The 26770-nt window shown below is 38.7% G+C and overlaps 1 protein-coding gene across 8 annotated transcripts in view; it reads right to left on the bottom strand.

The window, feature by feature from the left end:
• Positions 1-24509, bottom strand: part of LOC117994837 (uncharacterized) — a 56074-nt gene extending 31565 nt beyond the window's left edge. For 2 of the 8 annotated variants that reach the window (XM_069507861.1, XM_069507858.1), the window contains exons 1-5: positions 24296-24509; positions 9817-9925; positions 8883-9036; positions 2853-3040; positions 1368-1439 (exon numbers count right to left, since the gene is read on the bottom strand). In XM_069507861.1, the coding sequence (XP_069363962.1) occupies positions 1368-1439; positions 2853-3040; positions 8883-9036; positions 9817-9915 (513 nt within the window). In that variant the 5' untranslated portion in view covers positions 9916-9925; positions 24296-24509. Of the gene's footprint in view, positions 1-1367; positions 1440-2312; positions 2418-2852; positions 3041-4343; positions 5016-8882; positions 9037-9816; positions 9926-24295 lie in introns of those variants that run through there. The other 6 variants (XM_069507859.1, XM_069507860.1, XM_069507863.1 and 3 more) reach the window with 6 other exon arrangements.
• Positions 24510-26770: the final 2261 nt, after the last annotated feature.

Genomic DNA, 26770 nt, shown 5'->3' on the forward strand with positions numbered 1-26770 from the left:
TAACCTAACGAAATAACACAAATACTAAAAAAGTTAAAGGAAAAACCAAATAAAAGTTATACTGTCTTAGATATTAATGTAAAGCTCAATATACAACGTTCGTTTTAGTATACGCAAAACCTGAAAGTAGTTTGTTCAGAATCAGTAATAGAATCGATTGCAATCATTTTTGCAACGGGTTATATTTTGACCAAAAAATACTTTAAAATCCTGCAAGTTTGAACACCTAGTTGAATGACCGCATGCACCAGCTGATTCGAGCCGTGCGATCGACGCCAGCCGTCCCGTTCGCTCACATGCAGCGTCTCGCTTGGGGTGACCATGATTTTGCGATGACAACGACTCAACACAACAGGCTCATAACTTCGTTAATTTTCATTAAATATTTTTGAAATTTTGTATATAATTTCTTTATGTAAAAATATTCGACACGTGTTTCGGTATTTGCGTTAACTAAAACTAACGTTATAATATAACTCCGAAAAGTTTGAGGTGCGTGCCCGGGCTCGAACCCCCGACCTCCCAATTTGAATGTATTAAAATCGGTTAAGTGCGAGTCGAAGGGTTCCGTACCATCGTACCTACCAGAAATATATTATTTAATTTTCATTGTAGGCATTATGATTTTTTTTCTACAATTTGTTGTTAAGTATAGCGGCAATAGAAATATACATTATGTGAAAATTTCAACTCTCAACCTAGTAAGGTTCACGAGATAAAGCCCGCTGACAGATGAATGGACGGACGCACATCGGATTCATATCATACCTTACCGGCCTAACACATGCAAGATAAGATAGGAAGAGGCAGTGGCGTGCAGCTCATAGAGGCATAAACGCACTGCTTACCCTCGTTGAAAAAAATCCAATGCTTATTTTTCATTAAAACCTGCCGGAAAATAAGTTCATACCTAAATGCATACCCTGGCTTGAAATCCTGTGCATGCCACTGGGAAGAGGGTAGGTACATGCCTAACTGACTGGCTGGTCTAGCAGCTCAAACTCAATAGCATAGCCTCAATAGCTCAACCGGTATAGGAGTGGACTGAAAACCGAAAGGTCGACGGTTCAAACCCCGCCCGTTGCACTATTGTCGTACCTACTCCTAGCACAAGCCTGTCGCTTAGTTGGAGAGGAAAGGGGAATATTAGTCATTAAACATAGCTAATATTCTTTTTAACAAAAAAAAAAACTACTGGACGGATCAGGCTGAAATTTGGCATGCAGACAGCTAAAGACGTAGGCATCCGCTAAGAAAGGATTTTTGAAAATTCAACCCCTAAAGGTTTGAAGTTTGTGTAGTCCACGCGGATGAAGTCGCGATCATAAGCTGCAATGGTAATATAATAATTATGTTGTGGGACATACTTTTCTTACCATATAGCTGTATCTGTTGCGGCGACGCGCGAGACTCATGATGCACACACCCGTGAGGACCAACTGTAACAAAAATAAAGTCTAAATAGTAATAAAAAACCGGTCAAGTACGAGTCAGGCTCGCGCAATGAGAGTTCCGTACTACAGTCGTATTTTTTCGACATTTTGCACGATAATTCAAAAACTATGATGCATAAAAATAAATAAAAATCTGTTTTAGAATGTACAGGTGAAGACCTTTCATATGATACCCCACTTGATATAGTTATCTCACTTCTAAAGTTGAAAATAGTAATTATTAGTTCATGACCACAATTTAATTTTTTTTGTGTGATCTAACCCTAAATTCACGGTTTTCAGATTTTTGCCCAAATGTCAGCAATACGATCTACCTACCTGCCGAATTTCATGATTCTAGGTCAACGGGAGTACCCTGTAGGTTTCTTGACAGACAGTTCCGTTTTTCCTTTTGAGGTACGGAACCCTAAAAATCCGGCCAAGTGCGAGCCAGTCACTACCACGCGTATTTGTAGTGACGACATAAGATTAGATACTATTTGGGACTGTCCCAGACAGTTCCAAAGTGAAAAAGAAGAGGACGTGACGAGCGCGGAGGAGGGGAGCGAGAGCGGAAGTGAAGACAGCTTGGAATGACAGGAGAGGAAGTGGCTAACAGGAGACACCACGATCGGCGACGGGAAGAGGTTACAGGAGAGTAACTGTGACGTCTGCACCAGAAAGCGGAGAAAGACATACATGGACAAGGAAGCAGAAAGAAAAGAACTTGTAGGGAGTCAAGAAGGCACCCCAAGAATACGCCAAGAGCAAGTTCCAAACGGGTGCCCTTCCGCGTTTCTGCTCATGTAGCTGCGAAGGCAATGGAAAGGGCTGGGTTGTCAAAAATTTACTGAGAGCGTGTTCCCTCGCGTCACTCACCATAGCAGCCGGCACGGCAGCAGGGACTGTCTCCAGATGGTGCGGCGAGGCAGTGTACGCACGCAGCAGGATGTGCTGTGCAGCGAGCAGTCCCCCCAGTGCGGCGGATAGCGCTCCGCAGCAGCAGCACCACCACGCGAATTGCGGCGACGACATGAGATTAGATACTATTCGGGAGTGTGACAGATTGTTCCAAAGTGAGAAGGAAGAGGGCGTGACGAGTGCGGAAGAGGGGAGCGAGAGCGGGAGCGAAGACAGTTTGGAATAACAGAAGAGGAAGCGAGTAACAGGAGACGCCACGATCGGCAACGGGAATCTCCTGTAACATGTGACTTCTGCCCCAGAAAGGGGAGGAAGACATACAGGGTCAAGAAAGTATATAGAAAAGAACTTGTAGGGAGTCAAGAAGGTGCGCCGGGAACACGTAAATTGCAAGTACCGAACGGATGCCCTCCCACGTTTCAGCCCACATAACCGCGAAGTTGGTGGGTGCTGGGTTGTCAAAAATTTACTGAGAGCGTGTCCCCTCGTGGCACTCACCATAGCAGCCGGCACGGCAGCTGGCACGGTCTCCAGATGGTGCGGCGAGGCGGTGTACGCACGCAGCAGGATGTGCTGTGCAGCGAGAAGGCCCCCCAGGGCGGCGGAGAGGGCCCCGCAGCCGCAGCACCACCACGCGTATTTGCGGCGACGGCATGATGTCTCGTTGCCGCTGCAGCCGACAGAAGCTGAGAAAGAATTGCTTTATTTAATTTTATGCTATACTAGATGATGTCCGAAGGGGGCAGGCATGTTCTGGAGTGGAGACCGCTTACCAACAAGCGTAAAGTGGGATGACCTCCAACCCGCTAGACGGAAACTGGGAAGATAGCGGCAAGTGATGGATGAGGAAGGCGGAGGACCGTGTGGTGTCGAAGGTGGAAGGTGGAAAGGTCCAGCATTGGACGCAACTAATTGATTGATAGACGATGCTCTTAACCTTATTTAATACATGTATTAGTGGTTTATGTATTAGTATGTATCAGTTATTTGAATGTATGTTTATTAGTATATTACACACCACCTGCAATCTAATTTTCCTTATACTTTCCAATCTTTAAGGTTGCCTGGTAGAGATCGCTAATTAGCGATAAGGCCGCCTTTTGTATCTTCCTTCTGTCTGTGTTTTTTATTCTTTAATGTAATCCTTCTTGTGGTTGTGCAAATAAAGTGTATTTATTATTATTATTATTAACCGCCCGTTTTTTTAAAAACCTGTGGGAACTCTTTGATTTCCGGGATGAAAGGTGAGAGAAAGGTAGATGCTAGCTAATAGTGGTAGTGTTTTGACGATAGAAATGATCTACCTTAACGAGATGTAAAGTAACTAACGAAATAACAGAGGAAAACAACAATTGCTGTCGAAAATACCCGAAAGTGTTCCCACACTTTCGCGGAATTAATTAATTTGACGTTTGTTTAATTTTAATTAGGACTATTCGCACAACTCATCTAGAAGGTCACCCACTAAATTAATTAAATTAGGTAGGTGCCTAAATAACTTTCTATATGCAAAAATACGCTGTATAAAACTTCATCATGATCAACCCATTGCCGGCTCAGTACAGAGCACGGGTCTCTTCTCAGACGGGGGGAAGCAGCATCGGGGATCTACAACCGGCTAAGGGAATTCGCGCACCATTGGCATATTAATTAATTAAAACGCATATGACTCCGAAAAGTTAGAGGTGCGTGCCCGGGACCGAACCCCCGCCCTCCGATTAGAATGCGGACGTTCTAACCACTGGGCTATCACAGCTTTTTATATATCTTTGCCTATTATCCTAATTCGTAACGGAAAACTAAAGTAATCAAGCGAAACATTATATCTAGCTACCTACGCAATTTTGTATACGTTCCATAACTTTTTTTAATAGACTATTATAAAAAAAACATTATTAGGTTCTTTACATACGTAAGTACCTAATTCATTTAATTAAAACGCGTTTTTAAATACAAAAAAAAGTTCAAAATTCAAATTCGGAACATTACCAAAATACGGTGGTGGCGGTACATAGTGTTGTCCCACGTCCGCTGCGATAGTCGATTGCGGTGTCGATACTTGGTACTGTAGGACTTGCATCACATCACTGGATTGCATATCGATATCTTTAACCGATTTTTTATTTTCGAAGTAGTTATTTTAAAAATAACGACTTAATTTTTCTAATAATATTACGTTTTAAAGCATCATTTAAATTTAAATAATTAACTTCACAATTACTTGTTTGAATGCACTTGATTTTTTTTTAAATTACGTTCGAAGAGTTACAAAAACATTCGAAATGCGCGCCATTTCTATAAAATCGATATTTACAACCAAACAGCGAGAACAATGACCCTCTTAAAACAACAATGTTTACGTTTCCCAACTTGACATAATTAAATATTATCTTTTTTTTAATGTTTAAAACTTAATAAAGGAACGTTTCTTTTTTTAAATATTAAAACACCTTTAACTTAACACATAGCAATTTCCCTCTCAAAACGAGATTTATGTAATTAAATACACTTTTATTTTACAACAACCACGAATAACTGAATAAAACACGACATTTTATAGCTATTTTTGTGAAAAAGCTTGTATTTTTATGACAAAGACGTATTATTTGGCTACATATTTGATGCAATTCCGATGGCGAACTAGGTTATGAATTACAAAGGAAACGCACAGATTTGCGCAGAATCCGTAGGTTCTTTATGGTGTACAGGTAGAAAGGGTCTTTTAGAGGAATTTATGTTTATGGATTTTGTGTATTAACTATTCTACGTATGGTTATAACGTCGTATGATTGTGATATTGTGTACCTAAGTGGTCCGTGGTACCTAAGCGCTTAATGAAAAAGCGCAATTGTGATTTGCTGACAGCGATATGAAATTCTATATCAATGTTTGCTGACATAAAAGGTTTGAATTTCTAGATGGGTGTTTTAGAATACTTAGTTGTTTTTAGGGTTCCGTACCTCAAACGGAAAAACGGAACCCTTGTAGGATCACTTTGTAAAAATCTGAAAACCGTGAATTTAGGGTTACATCAGACAAAAAAGATTAGTCATGAACTAATAACTAGTATTTTCAATTTTCTAAGTAAATAACTATATCAAGTGGGGTATCATATGAAAGGTCTTCACCTGTGCATTCTAAAACAGATTTTTATTTATTTTTATGTATCATAGTTTTTGAATTATCCTGAAAAATGTCGAAACAATACGACTGTAGTACGGAACCCTCATTGCGCGAGCCTGACTCGCACTTGGCCGGTTTTTTTTTACTATTTTAATGAAGAAATATTTGTAGCGTTTGTTCAATTGTAGTTAAAGCTTGTACCTAATGTTTGCAATGAGGTACAAGTGTATCCCATTCGGTGTCGAGACCCTTGGTCCGTGGGGTCCTAGCGCTATAAGACTTTTTAAGGAAATAGCAAAAAGGTTAGTCGACATCACAGGAGACCGAAGAGCTGGCAGATACCTCGGACAAATAATTAGCCTAGCAATTCAAAGAGGGAACGCTGCCAGTATCTTCGGAACCTTGCCTAAAGGGACTCCTTTTAATAATATATATTAGTTATAATATTTTATTTTTTAAGGTTTTGGTTTTAGTTTCATTGTTTAAGTAAATTTTTAAGATGTTCAACTTTAGATTAGTATCTTTTAGTTAGTATTTCACATATGTTTGCAATTTGTAATACATTAATAACATGACAATAATAATATTATACCTGTATTTGCGGCAAGCATAAACTTGTGAATAGTTCAACATAAAAAAGTATCAAAGAAGAATTTAAAAAAAAAAATAAGGTACCGTGGCATTCTTTCTATTCTATTCTTTTCTTGAACTAAATACATTCAATAATAAAAGCAGGTAGGTGCTGAATTCATTCAAGCCGCACAAATAAACAGGTAGGACGAGCAATGCTACTGTCGAAAAATTGAGATTTTTTGCATCCGTAAGATTTAATTCTTGATACGCCAATGTCCTGGGAGTATTTTTATAAGACTCGTTTTATACAGGGTGTAATGCCAAAAGGCAACAGTCAGTTCGGCGAAAATTTAAACTTTTAAATGTAGAAAATATTAGATTAAGGAATTCTTAAAGGAATTATAGCTTAGTGTTAAGAAATAAAGGCACCCATTGGCAAGGCACTTGTTGAAATTTATTTTTTATTATAATAAATTGATATAGTTACTTTTTTAGCGGTAATGGATGGAGTAAATTAAAAAAAACCGGCCAAGTGCGAGTCAGGCTCGCGCAATGAGGGTTCCGTACTACAGTCGTATTTTTTCGACATTTTGCACGATAATTCAAAAACTATGATGCATAAAAATAAATAAAAATCTGTTTTAGAATGTACAGGTGAAGACCTTTCATATGATACCCCACTTGATATAGTCACTCACTTCGAAATTAGAAAATACTAATTATTAGTTTATGACCACAATTTAATTTTTTTTGTGTGATCTAACCCTAAATTCACGGTTTTTAGATTTTTCCCCAAATGTCAGCTATAAGATCTACCTACCTGTCAAATTTCATGATTCTAGGTCAACGGGAAGTACCCTGTAGGTTTCTTGACAGACAGACAACAAAGTGATCCTATAAGGGTTCCGTTTTTCCTTTTGAGGTACGGAACCCTAAAAAATAGTAGAAAATAGCAATACACCCTGTATATCAAGTGATTATAATATATTGTCTCCAAAACTAGTCTGATCTTCATCAATCATATTTTTTGCGGTGTCGTTATACCTAGTCGTTCTATTGACCAGCTAGTTCGTATTATTACCGGAAGTCATAAATTATTTAATGATCTCATTCACGTAAGCACAAAAGTGCCAACTGTCCGTCCGTCTATGTTATTCGATACCACATGGCGTAAAGATCTCATAAAAGATAAAAATAGAAAACGAGTTTTTAAATCTTGGATTTTATGTAGGGTATTTGAGAACTACAAAATACGTTTTTCTTAAGAAAAACCGGCCAAGTGCGAGTCGCTTACGCCACATTATCACTTTCTCTCAAGCGTGTGCGTATAGTGAATTAAAAAAAACCAGCCAAGTGCGAGTCAGGCTCGCGCAACGAGGGCTCCGTACTACAGTTGTATTTTTTCGACATTTCGCAGGATAATTCAAAAACTATGATACATAAAAATAAGAAAAAAATTGTTTTAGAATGCACAGGTGAAGACCTTTCATATGATACCGCACTTGATATAGTTAAATCTTACTTCGAAAATTGAAAATACTAATTATTAGTTCATGACCACAATTAAATTTTTTTTTGTGTGATGTAACCATAAATTCACGGTTTTCATATTTTTCCCCGAATGTCTGCCACAAAAGCTACCTACCTGCCTAATTTCACGATTCTAGGTCAACAGGAAGTACCCTGTAGGTTTCTTGACAGACCAACAGACAGACAGACAGACAACAAAGGGATCCTATAAGAGTTCCGTTTTTCCTTTTGAGGTACGGACCCCTAAAAAGCAAAATCTAAATAGGTACCTACACTTTGAAGATCTCGGCCTAAGTCCAAAATACCTACTGATTAAAAAACAAATCACTCACGTCTGATACTAATGCATGGGAGACAATTTTAAATCCTATTGACTGATTGACTTCAGTATATCTTGAGATGGTGATGTAAACCTTATAATCAAAGCAATAGACAACATTTTTCACTGTTGCAATGAATGATGAGGGATCAGTAAAAATAAGCTTAGGGGACATGGGAGATAAGTGCAATTTATTTTTGTATTCTATCGATCCCAGATTTTGCGCTTCGCTGAGATTTGGTCTTTTGGTTCATTTAGCTTAAAAAACTGGCTAAGTGCGAGTCAGGCTCGCGCAATGAGGGTTCCGTACTAGTCGTATTTTTTCGACATTTTGCACGATAATTCAAAAACCATGATGCATAAAAATAAATAAAAATCTGTTTTAGAATGCACAGGTGAAGACCTTTTATATGATACCCCATTTGATATGGTTATCTTACTTCGAAAATTGAAAATACTAATTATTAGTTTATGACCACAATTTAATTTTTTTTGTGTGATGTAACCACGAACTCACAGTTTTCAGATATTTCCCCTAATGTCAGCTACCTGCTAATTTTCATGATTCTAGGTCAACGGGAAGTACCCTGTAGGTTTTTTGACAGACCGACAGACAGACAGACAGACAACAAAGTGATCCTATAAGGATTCCGTTTTTCCTTTTGAGGTACGGAACCCTAAAAACAAAAACGTATAATGTACATCGGCGTTTAGAATGAAATTTCGGTTTTGTAGAGCGTTGTCTCTGTCATACCTATATGACGTATTGGTCTCAATACAGAGACAATACTCTACAAATCTGCTATCTCCTTCTAAAGTCAATGTTTTTCAGTTCAGCGTCAACCAAATCAGAGGTGATTGCGATCGTTACATTGTAGCTGTCATTCTATCGCAATCGAGCAGCTGGTGTGTTGGCATTCTTTGGGAAAGACCTACGTTCGGTAGTGACGTCCGCAGGCTGAAATGATGATGATGGCCCTTACCATTGTTCCTTCTATTGGTGGTAGCAAGCACGCTGGTGGGAGGTCGTGGTGGTAGCGCAGGGGGGGTGTCGGTTTTGGCTGGTGGGGGAGGTCCGGGCTCCTCGGCGCATGCATATTGCGCTGATGCCGGCTTGCATGTGCATGCTACTTGATACTGAAAATAACAGAAATATTATTTAGCCCATGCGTACCTAAAAATATCAATTCCCCAGTAAAACTTTCTAAATCCACACGACTAGGTGTTCAGTACCTTGCAGCATCAGGATTGGAGAGTTGGAATTCAATAACAAAGTCTTATGCTGGGCATTTACAATATTATTTCACCAGAAACAGTTCCTGAATCTCTATGGTGTAGGAGTACTGGTTTGGCTCATGGCTGCAGGTTTGAGGAGCTTAGAGTTGGAGTGAACGGCATGAAACCGTTCCTTGATACCTAAATCTAGCAACCATGTCTCGGATCCATAATATGTCATCACTGGCAAATTTTGGACAAAAAGACATCTCGAAACTTCCTGAACGCTGCCCAACCGACTTGGAATCGGCGGTTGACTTCGCTCTCGAAATTGGACCTACTCGACTGGATTGTGTGTCTTAGGCATAAATACCCACTCGTCTACAATTTCGAAGCTCCCAACGATTACTGAGTGGGGCAGGACCACAGAGAATTCAAATCCTAGAGTACCGCATATATAGGTAAAATGTTGTCGGGGGACAGGGGAGAATGCTTTGTTGTGATTAGTGGACTTAAAAGTCACGTAATTAAAACAATGTGCGGAATGAGGGTACCGAACGGGCGTGGGCTGACTTTTATGCTACCCCCGCTCGCCAACCTAGGTGGCAATCGCCTAAGGTTGGCGAGCGGGGGTGTTCGGCTATTAGGCGTCTATAGGTGGTGCCTGTGGGCGGGACATAAGCATTACATGGTGATACTAACTTTATGTAAGTCCGATGTAACTGAAGTACCAGTGTCACATTCGGGACACGCGTCGGGCGTGGGGGAGCTGCGCGCCGAACGCACGTCCGCTAGCGACATCTCTCGACTTCTGCAACAAACAACAAGATTAGGCAAAACGTGGGTATAACCAAAGAATTTGCAAGTACCTACTACTACCTCAAAGTCACAGAGTACAGGGAGGAAACCCTCATGGATGGAAACCCTTAAGGCATACCCGACTCCAATGCAGATGTTGCGCAGTGGCCTACGGACCAAAAAACCTCCTCCACTCTTCATCATCTCCGCTCACAGCTTCCCGGAATTGGGTATTTGACTCCAATTTTTTTATTACTTTATTATAAACTAAAATAAAAATAATGACGTAAACTGAAAAAACTAATTAAATTGATCAAATAATAAAAAAGTTATAAGCATTCAAATATTTGTGATTAGACAGAGATAGCAATATAGAATTTTGACGTCATTTTGACAAATGCCATAGTAGCTTCACGCGGTTTCATACAAATTTTCGTTTTGCGCGAAAGGGATAGAAGACCCGAGCTCCCACTCCAAAATTAAAATGCCTGTAACTTTGTAAATCTTTGTTGAATTTTTATATGTTTTTAGCGTAGGTACGTTATTATTCTCATCCTAGTTTATAATAAAGTAATAATATTTATCAAATTCAAAAGTAGTAAAATACCCAAGAAGGCAGCTGTTTTTTCAGGGTGCAGGTCTTTGTCTTTCTCATTCGTCGTCTTCTCGTGTCTTTATTATCTGTCTGATTTGCTTTGCGTAGGTACGTTTCCCATTCTTCTGCATTTCAGCATTCTGGCATATCAAAGCTGTTAAGCAACAAAAACATCGATATTCGATAATCAATTATTATTTTTTCAGTCACATCACTAATGCAATAAAAGATTTGTTTTAATTCCAGGTACAGTGCGACAAGGCTCTCTTGGCACTTGAATGACATTGACAGGGGGGCGCTGTTGGAGAACAAATTCAAACAAGAACAAAAACGTTAGTTCTGATTTTCGCCACGCGCCAAGATAGCCTTGTCGCACTGTAGGCATTTAGTCAACCTACTCAAATTATTGTTTTTCGATATTGGTTGTTTTAAAACCAATCTTTTTATTTACGGCTTGTTTAAATTGCCAGCTCTTGGGGTTTTTAAGACGCAACACTAAGGGATTCTCAATCAAGACAAAAATTACTTTATACAACGCCCTAGTGAGAAGTGGTCTTGAATTTGCCAGTACTATCTGGAATCCTACTTACATTGTGCATTCTCAACGCATTGAAAGTATACAATGCGCCTTTACTCGACACTTAGCTTTTAACGTCAGTGGCATCTCACACAGACAGCCTCAGCGACTGGCTGAGTTTAACATGACATCTTTTGACTTGTGCTTTCTACATAAAATTTTACGAAATAAAGTTAAATGTAGTAACCTTCTCAATCGAATATCCTTATCTGTTCCACATAGACACTCCCGCAGTTTTATATCCCCAAAAATCTTCCATATACCTTTCACCAAATCTCATCTAGGAAATCAAGCCCCAATTATGCGTATATGTGCAAAATTTAACGAAATATCAAAAAAGATACCTGGCATCGACATATTATTTCATGACTCAGCTACTGCATTCAAAAAAAAGCTCTTATCATTTTACGGTGGGTTCATCTCCTAAGTAACTTAATTATTAATTGTTTAGTTAAGTAGTTAGTTAAGTTCTTTTTATTTGTCTAGATATTTTGCAAATGCTGTGTACACATTTTATAGATACATTTATCAGCCTGTGTTTGTCTATAAGTGTCGTAGTTTGTGTTAAATTAATGTATTGTGTGTGTTCCTAATAAATAAAATAAAAATAAAATAAATTGTTTTCTCCCCTTTTAAGTTTTTTTTAATCTTGCAGCTTTGCAAGACCTTAGTTTTAGACACAGAAAAATGCAATAAATATAAACTCAGCTGACCGCCTGTTTCCGGTCAGCTGTCAACGCAAAATCTCAAAATGGCGTCGCACGAGCATGGTCCGTTTTATTAACAACACCTACTATGCTCATTACACCCTTTTTACTTAAAAACATCTGTCAAATTCGCCTTTATTTAACTTTTTAGGGTTCCGTACCTAAATAATACCGTATAAGACTACAGAGGAATGTGCAGTGCTCAGACAAGCCGCCAAGCGCTTACGAGCACGAAGAAACCAATATTGTAAGTGTTTTTTCTGTTTGTGTGGAAATAAAATAAAAATAAATAGGAAAAAAGGAAATTTAATATTTAGTGGAATTAGGTTTTTAGAAATCCCGTGGGAACTCTTTGGTTTTCCAGCATAAAAAGTAGTCTACGTCACTCTCCAGGTCTTTATCTACTTATACCCATGCAAAAAAACCGGCCAAGTGCGAGTCAGGCTCGCGCACTGAGGGTTCCAGACAGAGAACAAAGTGACCCTATAAGGGTTCTGTTTTTCCTTTTGAGGTACGGAACCCTAAAAATCACGTCAATCCGTTGCGCTGTTGCGACGTGATTGAAGGACAAACCAACAAACAAATACACTTTCGCATTTATAATAACGGTATTGATAGTAAGGATACACCTACCTACCACAGATAAGGGAACCTTTTATCTATGCTACCCCCTTAGGGGTTAAATTTTCAAAAATCCTTGCTTAGCGGATCTTGCCAACGTCATAATAGCTATCAGCATGCCAAATTTCAGCCCGATCCGTCCAGTAGTTTGAGCTGTGCGTGGATAGATCAGTCAGTCAGTCAGTAAGTCACCTTTTCCTTTTATATATTTGGAACTAGAGGATGCCCGCGACTTCGTCCGCGTGGTTTTCGTTTTCAAAAATCCCGTGGGAACTTTTTGTTTTTCCGGGATAAAAAGTAGCCTATGTCCTTCCCCGGGATGCAAGCTATCTCTCTACCAAATTTCATCAAAATCGGTTAAACGGTTGAGCCGTGAAAAGCTAGCAGACAGACAGTCAGACACACTTTAGCATTTATAATATTAGTATGGATATACCTTACCAACAAGAGAACTCCCACGGTTGAAAACAAAAAGTCGTAATAAATTGTTGACAGACCAGCTCCCGGTCGATGACCTATCATTCATCTCATCACGGAAGATGCGTGCTCACAAAAACAACAAGATCAAGTACCTAGCTGTACGCAACAGGTTGCGATGGCAATCGGGGTATGAGGCAGGGGGACACCCCGCACACCCGCACGGCCCCCGCGCTTGACCGCACCGGGTTAGCGCGCCATCTCGACCTGTCGCGTACTACACCTACCTATTAATTTGACAGTGGCGCCGATTCTGTTGTCTTTCTCTAAACTAAATTTGGAGTATCTGCATCCTTTTCTTTTTAATATTGCTAAACCAGGATGGAACATGAATTTTACATTTAAAGACTGTAAATTTTAGTGCACACTACAAATTTAAACAATACGCTCGCGACTGGCAGCTCAAGTCACGGTGTTTGACGGCTCTAAATCTGTCAAACTGTGTCTGTCCTTTTCCCTTTCCTTCTTATTATATTAGTAAGAACAGGATGCGAATTCTCTAAAATTTAGTTGTGCTCAGAATCAGTACCATTGTGAGGTTTTATTTCTCGTTTATCAAAAAAACTGGTTACAGTACTCGGCTGAAAGTAATGTACATCGGCCTTTAGAATGACATTTCGGCTTTGTAGAACGTTGTCTCTGTCACTCACATTATGACGTTTTGTCGGTCTCTACGACCGAGACAGTGCTCTACAAATCTGCTATCTCCTTCTACAGGTACATTTCTTTTGGCCGTACTGTAAAGTGGTGAGGTGCGTGCCCGGGATTGAACCCCGGAAACCAGTCTTAACCACTGAGCTATTATAATAAATAAATAAATAAAATAAAAATCTTTTTTATTCAAATAAACTTTTACAAGTACTTTCGAATAGTCGGATGCATCTACCACTGGTTCGGAATGCCTTTCCTACCGAGAAGAACCAGCAAGAAACTGGGCGGTTGTTCTTTTCAAATACTTTATATTACCGATTTTTCGAAGTTTTCCCGTGACTAGAATAAATCACGGAACTGCGCCTATCTCTGCGAGGCGATTACACGAATAACGGTAGATGAAATTAATTAATACAATCGATTATGCGAGCGAGTACTGAATAGTCGATGGATTAGGTCATTGGTCATTGACTCCTATAAATATAGATATACTTATCTACATCTAAATCTAAGTGTCCAACAACTTTAATATTACTAGATGATGCCGCGTGGATTTAGGTTTTTAAATATACTGTGGGAACTCTTCAATTTTCCGGGATAAAAAGTAGCCTATGTCATTCCCCGGGATGCAAGCCATCTCTGTACCAAATTTCATCAGAATCGGTCGAAAGTTGAGCCGTGAAAAGCTAGCAGACAGACAGACACGCTTTCGCATTTATAATATTAGTATGGAAGTATGGATTACCAGAGTATACAAACAAGTTCATCCGCGTGGATTTAGGCTTTTCATGGTTCCGTACCTCAAAAGGAAAAAAGGAACCCTTATAGGATCACTTCGGTCTCTGTCTGTCATGTCTGTCAAGAAACCTATACCCTAAACAAACAGACAATAAAAATGTTTACGCGGGACGCGGCCGAAAGTGATGAACATCGGCCTTTAGAATGATAATAATATCATCTTTGTAGAGCGTTGTCTCTGTCACTCATACCCATATAACGCTTTGTCGGTCTCAACGACCGAGACAGTGCTCTACAAATCAACTGTCTCCTTCTAAAGATCGACGTTCATCACTTTTGGCCGCGTACTGTAACCTACCTAGTCCTAGTACCTACTTAAAAACCGACCAAGTGCAAGTCTGGCTCGCGCAATGAGGGTTCCGTACTACAGTCGTATTTTTTCGACATTTTGCACGATAATTCAAAAACTATGATGCATAAAAATAAATAAAAATCTGTTTTAGAATGTACAGATGAAGACCTTTCATATGATACCCCACTTGATATAGTCACTCACTTCGAAAGTTGAAAATACTAATTATTAGTTCATGACCACAATTTAATTTTTTTTGTGATCTAACCCTAAATTCACGGTTTTCAGATTTTTCCCCAAATGTCAGCTATAAGATCTACCTACCTGCCAAATTTCATGATTCTAGGTCAACGGGAAGTACCCTGTAGGTTTCTTGACAGACAGACGGACAGACAGACAGACAGACAACAAAGTGATCCTATAAGGGTTTCCGTTTTTCCTTTTCCGTTTTTCCTTTTGAGGTACGGAACCCTAAAAAGTAATAGGGTCCCATAGGCACCCTTCGGGTACGGATTACGGAACTCTGAAAATGAAATCGTTATTCCCTTTTCGATTATTTCGTTAATTCGATTATTTCGTACTTTTTAAAATCGATTTGAAATGGATACTGAATAAATCTATTTTTTTACAGTTTGCGTGTAATTTAAAGTGATAGAATTTACAAACAACTCGTTAATTACAATGTAATAGTGACGCGAAACTAATTGATAGTTTTATCGATAAATTTTATGTCGATAAATTGTATGAAAAAGTTGAGGCAACTGTTTTTAAATGTTTAAACATTACATTTAGGCAATTCAATTTCCTTAATTTAATACGCATGTATAAATATATGCGTACGTATAGCTATAGTGATTTATTTGCATTGTAACTTCTTTTTAAATCTATTCAAAATAAGTATTGCAAAAGTATGTAGATATTAAATTGCATAATATTATAATGTTACTTTTGGTATACTTAATAGATAAAAATTAACGTGAAGTAATGTGAAACAAATTGAAATTTTTGTCGGTAAATTTTATATGCGAGAAACGAAAACTTACTTTTGGCAATTTTGAATATTTTATACAGTTTGTTCCGTGTTTACACGAGAAGACAATTATGCTACCTTTTTTTGTACTTAGCTGGATACATTAGCTAGATACTTATGATGGGATGAGGCGTCTCAATGACCTTTTAAGCCGGGTCAATTAAGCAAAGCGGCGTCAATTGGCGAAATTATGTCACAGGCAATGTTCACTGCGTGGGCAATTGAAGACCTAAAATTCCTAACAAACCGTTACAAAGATCATCATCATCAACCGATGCATGGACGTCCACATAGGTCTCTTGTAGAACTTCCACATACCACGGTCTTGCACCGCCTGAATCCAGCGGCTCCCTGCGACTCGTCTGATGTCGTCCGTCTACCTAGTGGAGGGTCTTCCAACGCTGCGTCTTTCGGTGCGAGGTTGCCATTTCAGCACCTTGAGACCCCACGCCTATCGGTTTTACGAACTATGTGCCCTGCCCATTGCCACTTCAGCTTCGCAATCTGTTGATCTATGTCGGTTACTCTAGTTCTCCTACGGATTTCCTCATTTCTGATTTGATCACGTAGAGAAACCCCAAGCATAGCTCCATCGCCCACTGAGTGACTCTGACTTCTGAGCTTTCTTATGAGGCCCATAGTTAGCGACCATGTCTCAAATAAATGCCTAGTTTAAATTGCTATTCAAACTAGGCATTTGTGTTGTTATAAAGTTAGTACAAACTTAATTACTTACATCTATTTAGCATTAATGCAGTTCTTAATCCAGGTTGGGTTATATCTGATCCATGTATAGGGCAAGTTTTCTCACAGACTGAAGTAATCTACTTATTCTATTTTTGTCTACGTTTGACAAAAGGATGATATTTCCTAACGTGCGTACTGCATCTAGTTTTGATGATTTTGACATCGTTATTATTCCAAGAGGCAATACGGATCCCACGCAATAAGGCCATGGGTCAATTTGGCGTACGCTTCCACTGAACAACGCCCTTCTCTTACGCGACAATACCGCTTTGTCTGTTTACATTTAAATAGCATTAACGCAGTTCTTAATCGAGATTGGGGTGTGTCTGATCTATGTAGGTCATTTTCTATTTTTGTCTGCGTTTGATAGAGTTTGCGTCGTGCTCTTTCTGAACGCACGTACTGCATCTAATGCTTTTGACATCGTTATAACTCCTAAAGAGGCAATATGGATCCCACGCAATGAGGCCATGGGTCAATTTGGCGTAACTCCTGCTCGCTTCCACTCAACAACGCCCTTCTCTTACGCGACAATACCGCTTTGTCTGCTTACATTTAACTATTTAAGCATTAACGCAGTTCTTAATCCAGATTGGGGTGTGTCTGATCTATGTAGGTAATTTTTAGGGTTCCGTACCTCAAAAGGAAAAACGGAACCCTTATAGGATCACTTTGTTGTCTGTCTGTCTGTCTGTCGGTCTGTCAAGAAACCTACAAGGTACTTCCCGTTGACCTAGAATCATGAAATTTGGCAGGTAGGTAGATCTTATAGCTGACATTTGGGGGAAAATCTGAAAACCGTGAATTTAGGGTTAGATCACACACAAAAAATTAAATTGTGGTCATGAACTATTAATTAGTATTTTCAACTTTCGAAGTGAGTGACTATATCAAGTGGGGTATCATTTGAAAGGTCTTCACCTGTACAATGTACATTCTAAAACAGATTTTTATTTATTTTTATGCATCATAGTTTTTGAATTATCGTGCAAAATGTCGAAAAAATACGACTGTAGTACGAAACCTTCATTGCGCGAGCCTGACTCGCACTTGGCCGGTTTTTTTTGACAGATGGAGTACCTGTGGCCCTACCGCGGTTGTTTGACAGCTACAATGTCACGATCGCAATCATCTCTGATTGGTTAATGCTCGCTCACTATTGGCCACAATGCATTGTTGCAACAAGAATCGCACATATTTAGCCAATCAGAACAATTGAGATTGTAATAATGATTGATGCAGGTTTTAGACAATCGCCCTACAGATCTATTCTATTTTTGTCTGCGTTTGACAGAGTTTGCGTCGTGCTCTTTCTGAACGCACGTACTGCATCTAATGCTTTTGACATCGTTATAATTCCTAAAAAGGCAATAACATGGCAATAAGGTGTTAGCTTATTGAAGTTAGTTTAATAAATTACGCGCTGTGATCTATATCCACGTGTAAGCTTTATATGAGGGAAAATTTTAATAACTTATAAATTGGTAAAATTTAACCTGCATTTCTGACTTTTGCTTTTAAAGGATCCCACGCAATGAGGCCATGGGTCAATTTGGCGTAACTCCTGCTCGCTTCCACTCAACAACGCCCTTTACTTACGAGACAATACCGCTTTGTCTGTTAACATCTCAATTATAGCTTAGCCGTGGTTTAACTCTTTTACCGTTTGAATGGAACTTGATACTTTAGAGTAAGTAAGTATAATATGTCTTTTATGATTTAGATTTCTGATAATGATAGTGGTTTAGATTTCTTATAGGTATAGATACAGTCATGTGGTGGTGGTGATCATTCTTCCTTTGATTGTAAGTTAGAGTTTTCTAGCAACTTAAATATGTATTTGAACTTTTATGTAGAAAAGATAATGTATAAATACATATTATGTAAATACTATTAGTACTAGCTGATGCCTGCGACTTCGTATGCGTGGATTTAGGTTTTAAAAATCCCGTGGGAACTCATCAATTTTCCGGGATGAAAAGTAGGCTATGTCCTTCCCCGGGATATAAGCTAACTCTGTACCAAATTTCATCAAAATCGGTTGAACGGTTGGGCCGTGAAAAGCTAGCAGACAGACAGACAGACAGACACACTTTCGCATTTATAATATTAGCATGGAATTATGGATGTGGTATGCGCTAGGGCTTGTTTCATTTGATTCATTTGAAACCTTGTAGAATAATTGTTGTTGGCACTTGCGTGAAGGTTTCTAGCTTCTGTTACAGTAGCGTCAGCGTACAATAGGTGGCGAATCGTTCAAATAAATCCCAAATAAAACATTAAAGAGGCATAGCAATGCATTCTGGGTATTTATTTATTTAGTCATTTATTTATTACGTAATTTATTGAAGGTTTTGCATGGAAACAAAATCGTAAAATGTTGGCGGGGGACAGGGGAGAATACTTTGTTGTGATTGGTGGACTCAAAAGTCACTTGATCAAGACATTGTGTGGAATGAGGGTACCGAACGCACGTGGGCCTTTATGCTAAGCAACTGCCTAAGCTTGGCGATCGGGGGTGTCCGGCTATTAGGCGTCTATAGGTGGTGGTCTATGTCCTAGCCAAACAATGAGTTTTAAAGTCATTGTTTGTAAAACTGTTTTCTGTATAAAGAAGTAGGTATTTTACCATTGGATTTGAATGTATTATAATCAGGTTTACCGTAATTCCTTGAATTTATCAGTGCCCTTGTGATAGACAATGGGTTTTGTTTACGTCGATGAAATACCATCAGTCGATACTTGTAACTTGATATTGTACCAGCTATGTATGTAATACCTATGCAATAGGCAGTGGCGTGCAGATCATAGAGGCATAAAAGCACTGCTTACCCTAGTTGAAATGGCTTAGTGCTCACTTCTCATGATGACCTGTCATTAAATAGTTAGTTAGCTACCTAATGCTTACCCTAGGTTCAAACCCTGTGCACGCCACTGGCAATAGGTATACCTATTAACTGATATGTATTATGGACCTAACATGATAATCTGTTATAGGTACCTAACTAGATTATGGTCGCGACTTCGTCCGCTTGGACTACACAAATTTCAATGCCCTATTTTAGCCATTTTGGGGTTGAATTTTCAAAAATCCTTTCTTAGCTGATGTCTACGTCATAATAGCCATTTGTACGCCAAATTTTAGCCAGATCCGTCAAGTGGTTTGAACTGTGCGTTTATAGATCAGTCAGTCAGTCAGCTTTTCTTTTTAAATATATATTTAGATTTTGTCATTGTCCGTTTTGATGTTTCTGACTTGTAAACTAGTAAATACTTAGTGTTACTATGTAGGTACTTAGTACTTACGTACTTAAATAGTGATGCAAAACAAATGTTATCGATAAAAACTTCATATTGAATTGTTCACCCATTTTATGGAAAACAGATGGTTATTAAAATTACAATTAGAAATTTTAATTATATGTATAATTAACATTATTCGGTATCATCGATATTTCTTCATCATTATCGATACTAGATTTAGATGCCTGTCGTTGAATTATTTGCTTGGCAGTCGCCCGTAGGCTTTTTACGATCGGCTCTCAACGGTCACACCCACCAGTAAAGTGTGACTCGTTGGGAATTCTAATGGATAAAAAGGTTGCAACTGTCACACTGTGACACACTGTGACACGTTTGAGTGGGACTCGTTGGGCATCCATCCTTTTTACAGGGTTTATCCCTATATGGAACCATGTGTAACCGCTCGAATACCAAGGAAACCATGTAACCCGACCGCAGAGGCATGTCACGTGAAATGATCGATACAATATAAACCTCAACGATTAACCGAGAATTTCTCCCACAGTTAGCTCACAAAGCTCTGTTAGTTAGCGTGGAACTAATTGCGCGGTCGTTGTCGGCAAACACGCTGTGCTTTTGTGTTGAAGTGATGATTATTGACGGTTTATCGCCGTATTCCCTTTTCTTCTTAACCGAAAGCCCAAAAAAAAGGAGTGTAATGTTTTCAAGTCAAAATTCTTTTCCTCGACATCGACTTTCGTATCCTTGACATCGAACTCCTTAACCTCGAAATCGACCTTAATTACCTCGAAGTCGACTTTCGTATCCTCGACATCAAGCTTCGTTTCTTTAAAATTGGACTTCGTAACTTCGACATCAACATTCGTAACCTCAACCGGGATTAACAGAGAATCTCACCCACAATTAGGTCACAAAGCTCTGTTAGTTAGCTTAGAATCGACCTTCGTATCCTTAATATCCACCTTAAGAAACTCAACCTACCTATTAGTGTTGATTTTCTAATTAAAAACTCTTTCTCAGTATTAACTTTTCTACCTACAGTAGATACTAGGTTGCTGTTTTACCTCTGAGATTTTAGCTGTGAGACAGGCAAAGAAAATGTTGATATACCTACATGAAAAGTATAGCATGTTATTTAAAAACTTATAAAAACGTAGTCGAAGTACCAAAATCATTTCTTTGATTAAACTAATCTTAAGTAAAGATTTAATAAGGACACAGACATGGAACGGGTCCAAAACAAAGAACGTGATGACAACTAACCTAATTAAAATAACAGTAAGTAACTAGTTGTTATTAATGGACGCACTGATTTTTATCTAGTATTCATTCTCGTGATGCCAGTGACGACGGCTACGAAACATGATCGCTAACTATGGGCCTGAGAAGAAGGCTCAGGGTCACTTAATGTTATCTTTATTACCGTGGTACGGCTGTTAGTCAACGTTGAAGAGAGTTGATCGAATCAGCTCCCAAATGTGTAAGAAAAACGTATTCATAGTTATCGTAATCGCCAACAAATTCTACCCTTTGATTGGCTGTGAAACAATGTTGAGCCTCAATAGCTCAACCGGTAAAGGAGTGGACTCAAAACCGAAAGGTCGACGGTTCAAACCCCGCCCGTTGCACTATTGTCGTACCTACTCCTAGCACAAGCCTGACGCTTAGTTGAAGAGGAAAGGGGAATATTAGTCATTTAACATGGCTAATATTCTTTCTAAAAAAAACAGCGAATCAACCGATCAAATGGCAAATTTTTTTGACGATTATGATGACGTTAATGATGAATACGTTTTTCTTACACAATCGGGGAGGAAGAGATCCATAGGCGAACCAGATTAACCAACCGATAGCTCCACAAGTCACGATGCTGAAGTGGTAATGGACGGGATACATAGCTCGAAGAACCGATAGACGATGGAGTCCCAAGGTGTTTTAATGTGCCTTCACACCAGAAAGAGTAGAGTTACAAGATCCCTACTTGGTGGACCGATGATCACAAGCGAGTAGGTTTGAGATGCTGGGCAAAAGCGGCATTATAATATACCATGTTCTGTGGAGTTCTTTGCAAGAGACTTTCGTCCAGCAGTGAACGTCTATCGGTTGAAAAGACGACTTATTGATATTATTGTGGTGACATTAAACAATTGGCCAGCTTAGAATACAGATGACAAAATAAACTAGGAATTGAAGATGATAGAATCATCTAGCTAATGCCCGCAGCTAAACCCGCGTGGACTATACAAATTTCAAACCTCCATTTTAATTTTTACCCGCTTAGGGGTTGAATTTTCAAAAATCTTTTCTAAGATTCGAATGTTTACGTCCTAATAGCTGATTGCCATTAGATATGTCATGCCATGACCTGCGTTGATAGATTAGTCAGTCAGTCAGCTTTTTCTTTTTTATATTTAGAAAAAGTGAATCTTTTAAAGTAAACGTGAGAGGAACTAATGTCAGTAACGTGACATGTATATTATGTTTAATATATATATATATAGGTTAAGGTGTAAATATGAAGGGCAAACGTCGTGATTTGATATCTCTATAAAGGCAAATTAACGAGCAAATTCAGGGTAAGTACTGTTTTTTTTACGATTTAGGTATATAATATATAAATATAACTACTTATAATTATTCAAATGGTAGTTAAAGAAAGACTTGTTCTGTACTTTCTAAAGTATTTACTAGGCCATCACAACCTATACTTAGGCGTATTTAAAGTTTACGACCTCTTATCGCTGCATAATTTACTGATGCGTTCAAACAACCATAACGTTCACCATATGGCAAAAAAACCTGATTTATAATAGTTATAACCAGCTTATGGAACGTCAGAGGCAAGCTGTTGGTAACTGTATATCTGGGTCCCACGCATACATGCTCGACAAGCAAGCTTCTCTGACTTTGACGACTTCCCTGGCGCTATAATCTATACAGGGGTCCAGGATTTGATTGCCTTTGAAGATTCATACAGTACGCGGCCGAAAGTGATGTACATCGGCCTTAAGAATGACAATTCGGCTTTGTAGAGCGTTGTCTCTGTCACTAATATGTCTACCTATATGACGTTTTGTCGGTCAAAAGTCAAAAGTCAAACGCAATGCTTTGGCTAGGCAAATCACCACCCTATCGGCGAATCCGAACCGCACTATGGGTTATTGTTCAGAACTGAATTATTTACATTGGTTGGTTCAACATTTCATACAATTTAAAATAATTTTTCGTAGAAAACCTTGAGTGGATTAAAAATCAACGTCAAATGAGCTCGATGGCTATTATTCAGTGTAGAAGACTGAGTGAGCAAATCACCCCGCAGGTTACACTAAATTATTACCAGATGATATTGCTGACTAAAAATGCTCAACGTTGCTTTGTTGTTGTTTTGAATTTGCATATTTCTTAAAAAAGTTAGAATTTTGACCGAAGTCATTCACGAAAGATTAGAAAGAGAGGTCACAGTACAAAACTTAACCTTTTTGTTTGATTCCTCGCCGCTTTGCATGGCATGTTGCAATAGCGGGCTGTTGCTGGCACAGATTACAATTACATAAGATTTTAAGGTCAAGAAATCTGAGGAGACCTGTTTTCTACCAAAACCTGTAATCTCCCTGGATCAGGGTGATTGACTGAATCTCTTATGACTTGTGGGCCTCTGGAACCAAAAGCCTATTTGGTAGATAGGTAGGTACATAGCTTTAGTTTTTAACTGATTGACTTTTTTGTGGTCTTTTTCTGAGAGTAGAAGCGCATCAGAACTACCTATCGAAGCTGTGATATTTGAATATCAATTGCTTTAACGGTGAAGGAAAACATCGTGAGGAAACTTGCACGCCTGAGAGTTCAAACCAATCCGCACATGGCCAGCGTGATGGTGTATGACCAAACCCTTCTCATTATGTGAGGAGACCTGTCCTCTGTAGTGAGCCGGCGATGGGTTGATCATGATGATGATGATGGCTTATTACGGCATGTTTTTTGTACATGCAATGTATGTACAAAAAACATGTAACATACGGCATGTAAAACGCACATAACTTCGAAAAGTTAGAGGTGCGTGCCCGGGATCGAACCCCCGACCTCCGAGTAGAAAGCGGACGTCCTAACCACTAGGCTATCACAGCTTAGTAATAAGCAGCATAACTTATTTCCCAAGGTAAATTGTCTTCATGCCATAAAAACAATAGTTTCACTTTGGGCGCGCCTCGAAAGGCTGATAACATTCAATGGCATTCAATTCTATGCAATAAACACCCAGGTAAAGGTAATTGAACGGTAAACTAGATTTAAACCGATTTTTAAAGCTTTAACTTGGAGAAATACCATACAATTAAATTACAGTTAGATTCAATAACAATAGGTACCAAAGCAGTAAAACAGTAACAAAAAATGCAATTCACAAAATTACAGCAAAAAAATTATCGTTATCATAAATCATCGATAATTTTTCAATGTAACACGCCCCGTCACTATTTTTTGCCAACCGGCGCAAACTTTTTTTTAAATCCTTATCCCGGGAAGAGGCAAAAGCTCAAAGCTAATCGATGGAATGCCAAACGTTTTTTTTTTAATTTCAAAATTTGTAAACTTAGATGATTTTTTAAAGTTAAAATAACATACCTACCACAAAATTCGTCACATGAAATCCTGTTTTCGGAACATCCTTTCGTAGTTTAAACTACTTCGCAACGCATTCTTCCAAGCAAAGCAACTAAAACTCACTAATCTGCACTAAACATTATAGTTTCATTCACTAGCACTAATAAACTAAACTTTATATCTTAGTTTATAGTGTTATTAAGTTTTTACAACGCATTCGAGATGCGTTAGTGATCGCGTCGCGTTTTGACTGGCTATATTATGGAGTCAAGATATTTTTACCTGCAGAGAAAAAAGTTTTGTTCTTAGCAACTCTATCTTTCACCATTGAACTATCCACTCTATCTGTATAAAATTAGAGTCGATTTTTGTTTGCAAATAAAAATGCACTAGTGTGGCCATTTTGAATTCATATTACAATACAATATAAGCCTTAACACGTATGATTAAGGTTGAAATTCTTTAAGTAGTTGAGCTTAAAGCTCATTCTGCGTTAGTATGTATAGAATGGGCAGTTGTTCTGAGTCAATGCTTCTCAAACTTTATTAAGACATTTATTATAGTTGGCCTATTTCAGTTGACTTTGATGGATCGTAAAATAGGATGAGATTGATAGATATAAATACGGAAACTATGTAAAGGATTTATGTAGGTACCTACAATTTATTTTCATTTTATGTGACAGTTTTGTGTTTTACTCTTATTTCTCCCTTAAGTACAATTCACATCATAGGTAGGTACAGTAGCCTGCAGAAAATATTGTAGTTCGACCTTAAGAAAGAGATAGCGGTTTCTTAGAGCGTTGTTTCTGTCGTTGAGACCGACAAAACGTCACATAGATATGAGTGACAGAGACAACTCTCTACGAAGCCAAAACCCCTTTCTAATAGTCTATGCACAATGTTTTCTGCCGGTTACTGTAGGTACGTATCGCAAGAATCGCGTGGAATCGTATGCGCCCGCATAAAGTTCATAGAAGTTCACATCCGCGGATGCGGATGCAAATATCCGTAACACCCCTGTTGGGTATCACAGTACAGTACTTTATTTTTATTTATTTATTTTATTTATTTGTTTACGCGGCCAAAAGGGATGAACATCGATCTTTAGAAGGAGACAGCAGATTTGCAGAGCACGGTCTCGGTCGTTGAGACCGACAAAGCGTCATATGGGTATGAGTGACAGAGACATCGCTCTACAAAGATGAAATGCCATTCTAAGGGCCAATGTTCATCACTTTCGGCCTCGTACTGTAGGTACACTTTTTGATTGGTCAGTTAGCTAACGAAGATATAGTAGCAAACACGCGCGAGGCATGCGCCACTTTGGTCCCGCTTTATTTGCAGGTCGTTGCTTGTTGCAAATATGAATCCGCATTCGTAACAGCTCCGCATTAATTGATGCGGGTGCAGATATCTGAATTAATGCGAATGTTCCGCATATGCGGATGCGAATATCCGTAACATCCATAGACTTATATTACTTTGTAAGGACAGGGCCATTGAACAAGCAAAATGACACCGACTAATTGGTCCAAAATGTTTAATTTAGCACCTATGCAACCTCAGTGACGTCTGGATTTCAAACTGGACGTTCATTAGTATCTAAGAGGTGGCGCTGATTTACTTGGTTCCAAAACCGAGAAAAAAATTGTTCGCTTGGACTTATCTTGTCATTTATATTGATGGTAACACTACTGATAGGGAGGCTTTTTTTTTAAATTCATATGTACAAGTTAGCCCTTGACTGCAATCTCATCTGATGGTAAGTGATGATGCAGTCTAAGATGATAGTGGGCTAACCTGGAAGGGGTATGGCAGTTCTTTTATTAAACCCATACCCCTTTGGTATAACTGCTACCTATTTGGTATTTGGTAGGTTGGAGATAAAAAGTAAAACTTTGAGCACAGCTGGTCAGGACCCGTAGCGCCAAACCTGTTTAGTGCTGAGAAATAAAATAACAGGCCCCAATTTGATATGAATTAACTCATTCTGATTGTTATCTAGCATTTCGCTTTTGGGTTGTTGGGTCGCTATGTTGGGTTTTAAGTCGAAAGTTAAAACTTGAACTACGAACAAATACGAAGACTAGAAGAGAGAAATAAAATCAACAAAAAATAAATTAAAACAGATTTATTTCATTTTCTACTTACATCTAAGCTAAAACAAAATATTATACTTACAAATCATACAAGGTGTTTATTAAAAAATAATTTTGCATAATATTTTTGCATTCAAAACTGTTTTCAAATACCTATTGAATTTAGAAAAAACAAATTTGCAAATGGCATGGCTGTTTTTATAAGCAAGTTATTTCTTCGTGTACTGAGTGCGACAAGGCTATCTTGGCGCGTGGCGAAAATCGGAACTAACGTTGCCGTCAAGTGTCCCCTTTGTTCTTGTTTGAATATTCTAAGCCTTTGTTCTCCAACAGCGCCCCTCTGTCAATGTCATTCGAGTGCCAAGAGAGCCTTGTCGCACTGTAATAGACAAGTTTTTT

This window comes from Maniola hyperantus, chromosome 27 (assembly GCF_902806685.2).
Source record: "Maniola hyperantus chromosome 27, iAphHyp1.2, whole genome shotgun sequence".
Lineage (NCBI taxonomy): Eukaryota > Metazoa > Arthropoda > Insecta > Lepidoptera > Nymphalidae > Maniola > Maniola hyperantus.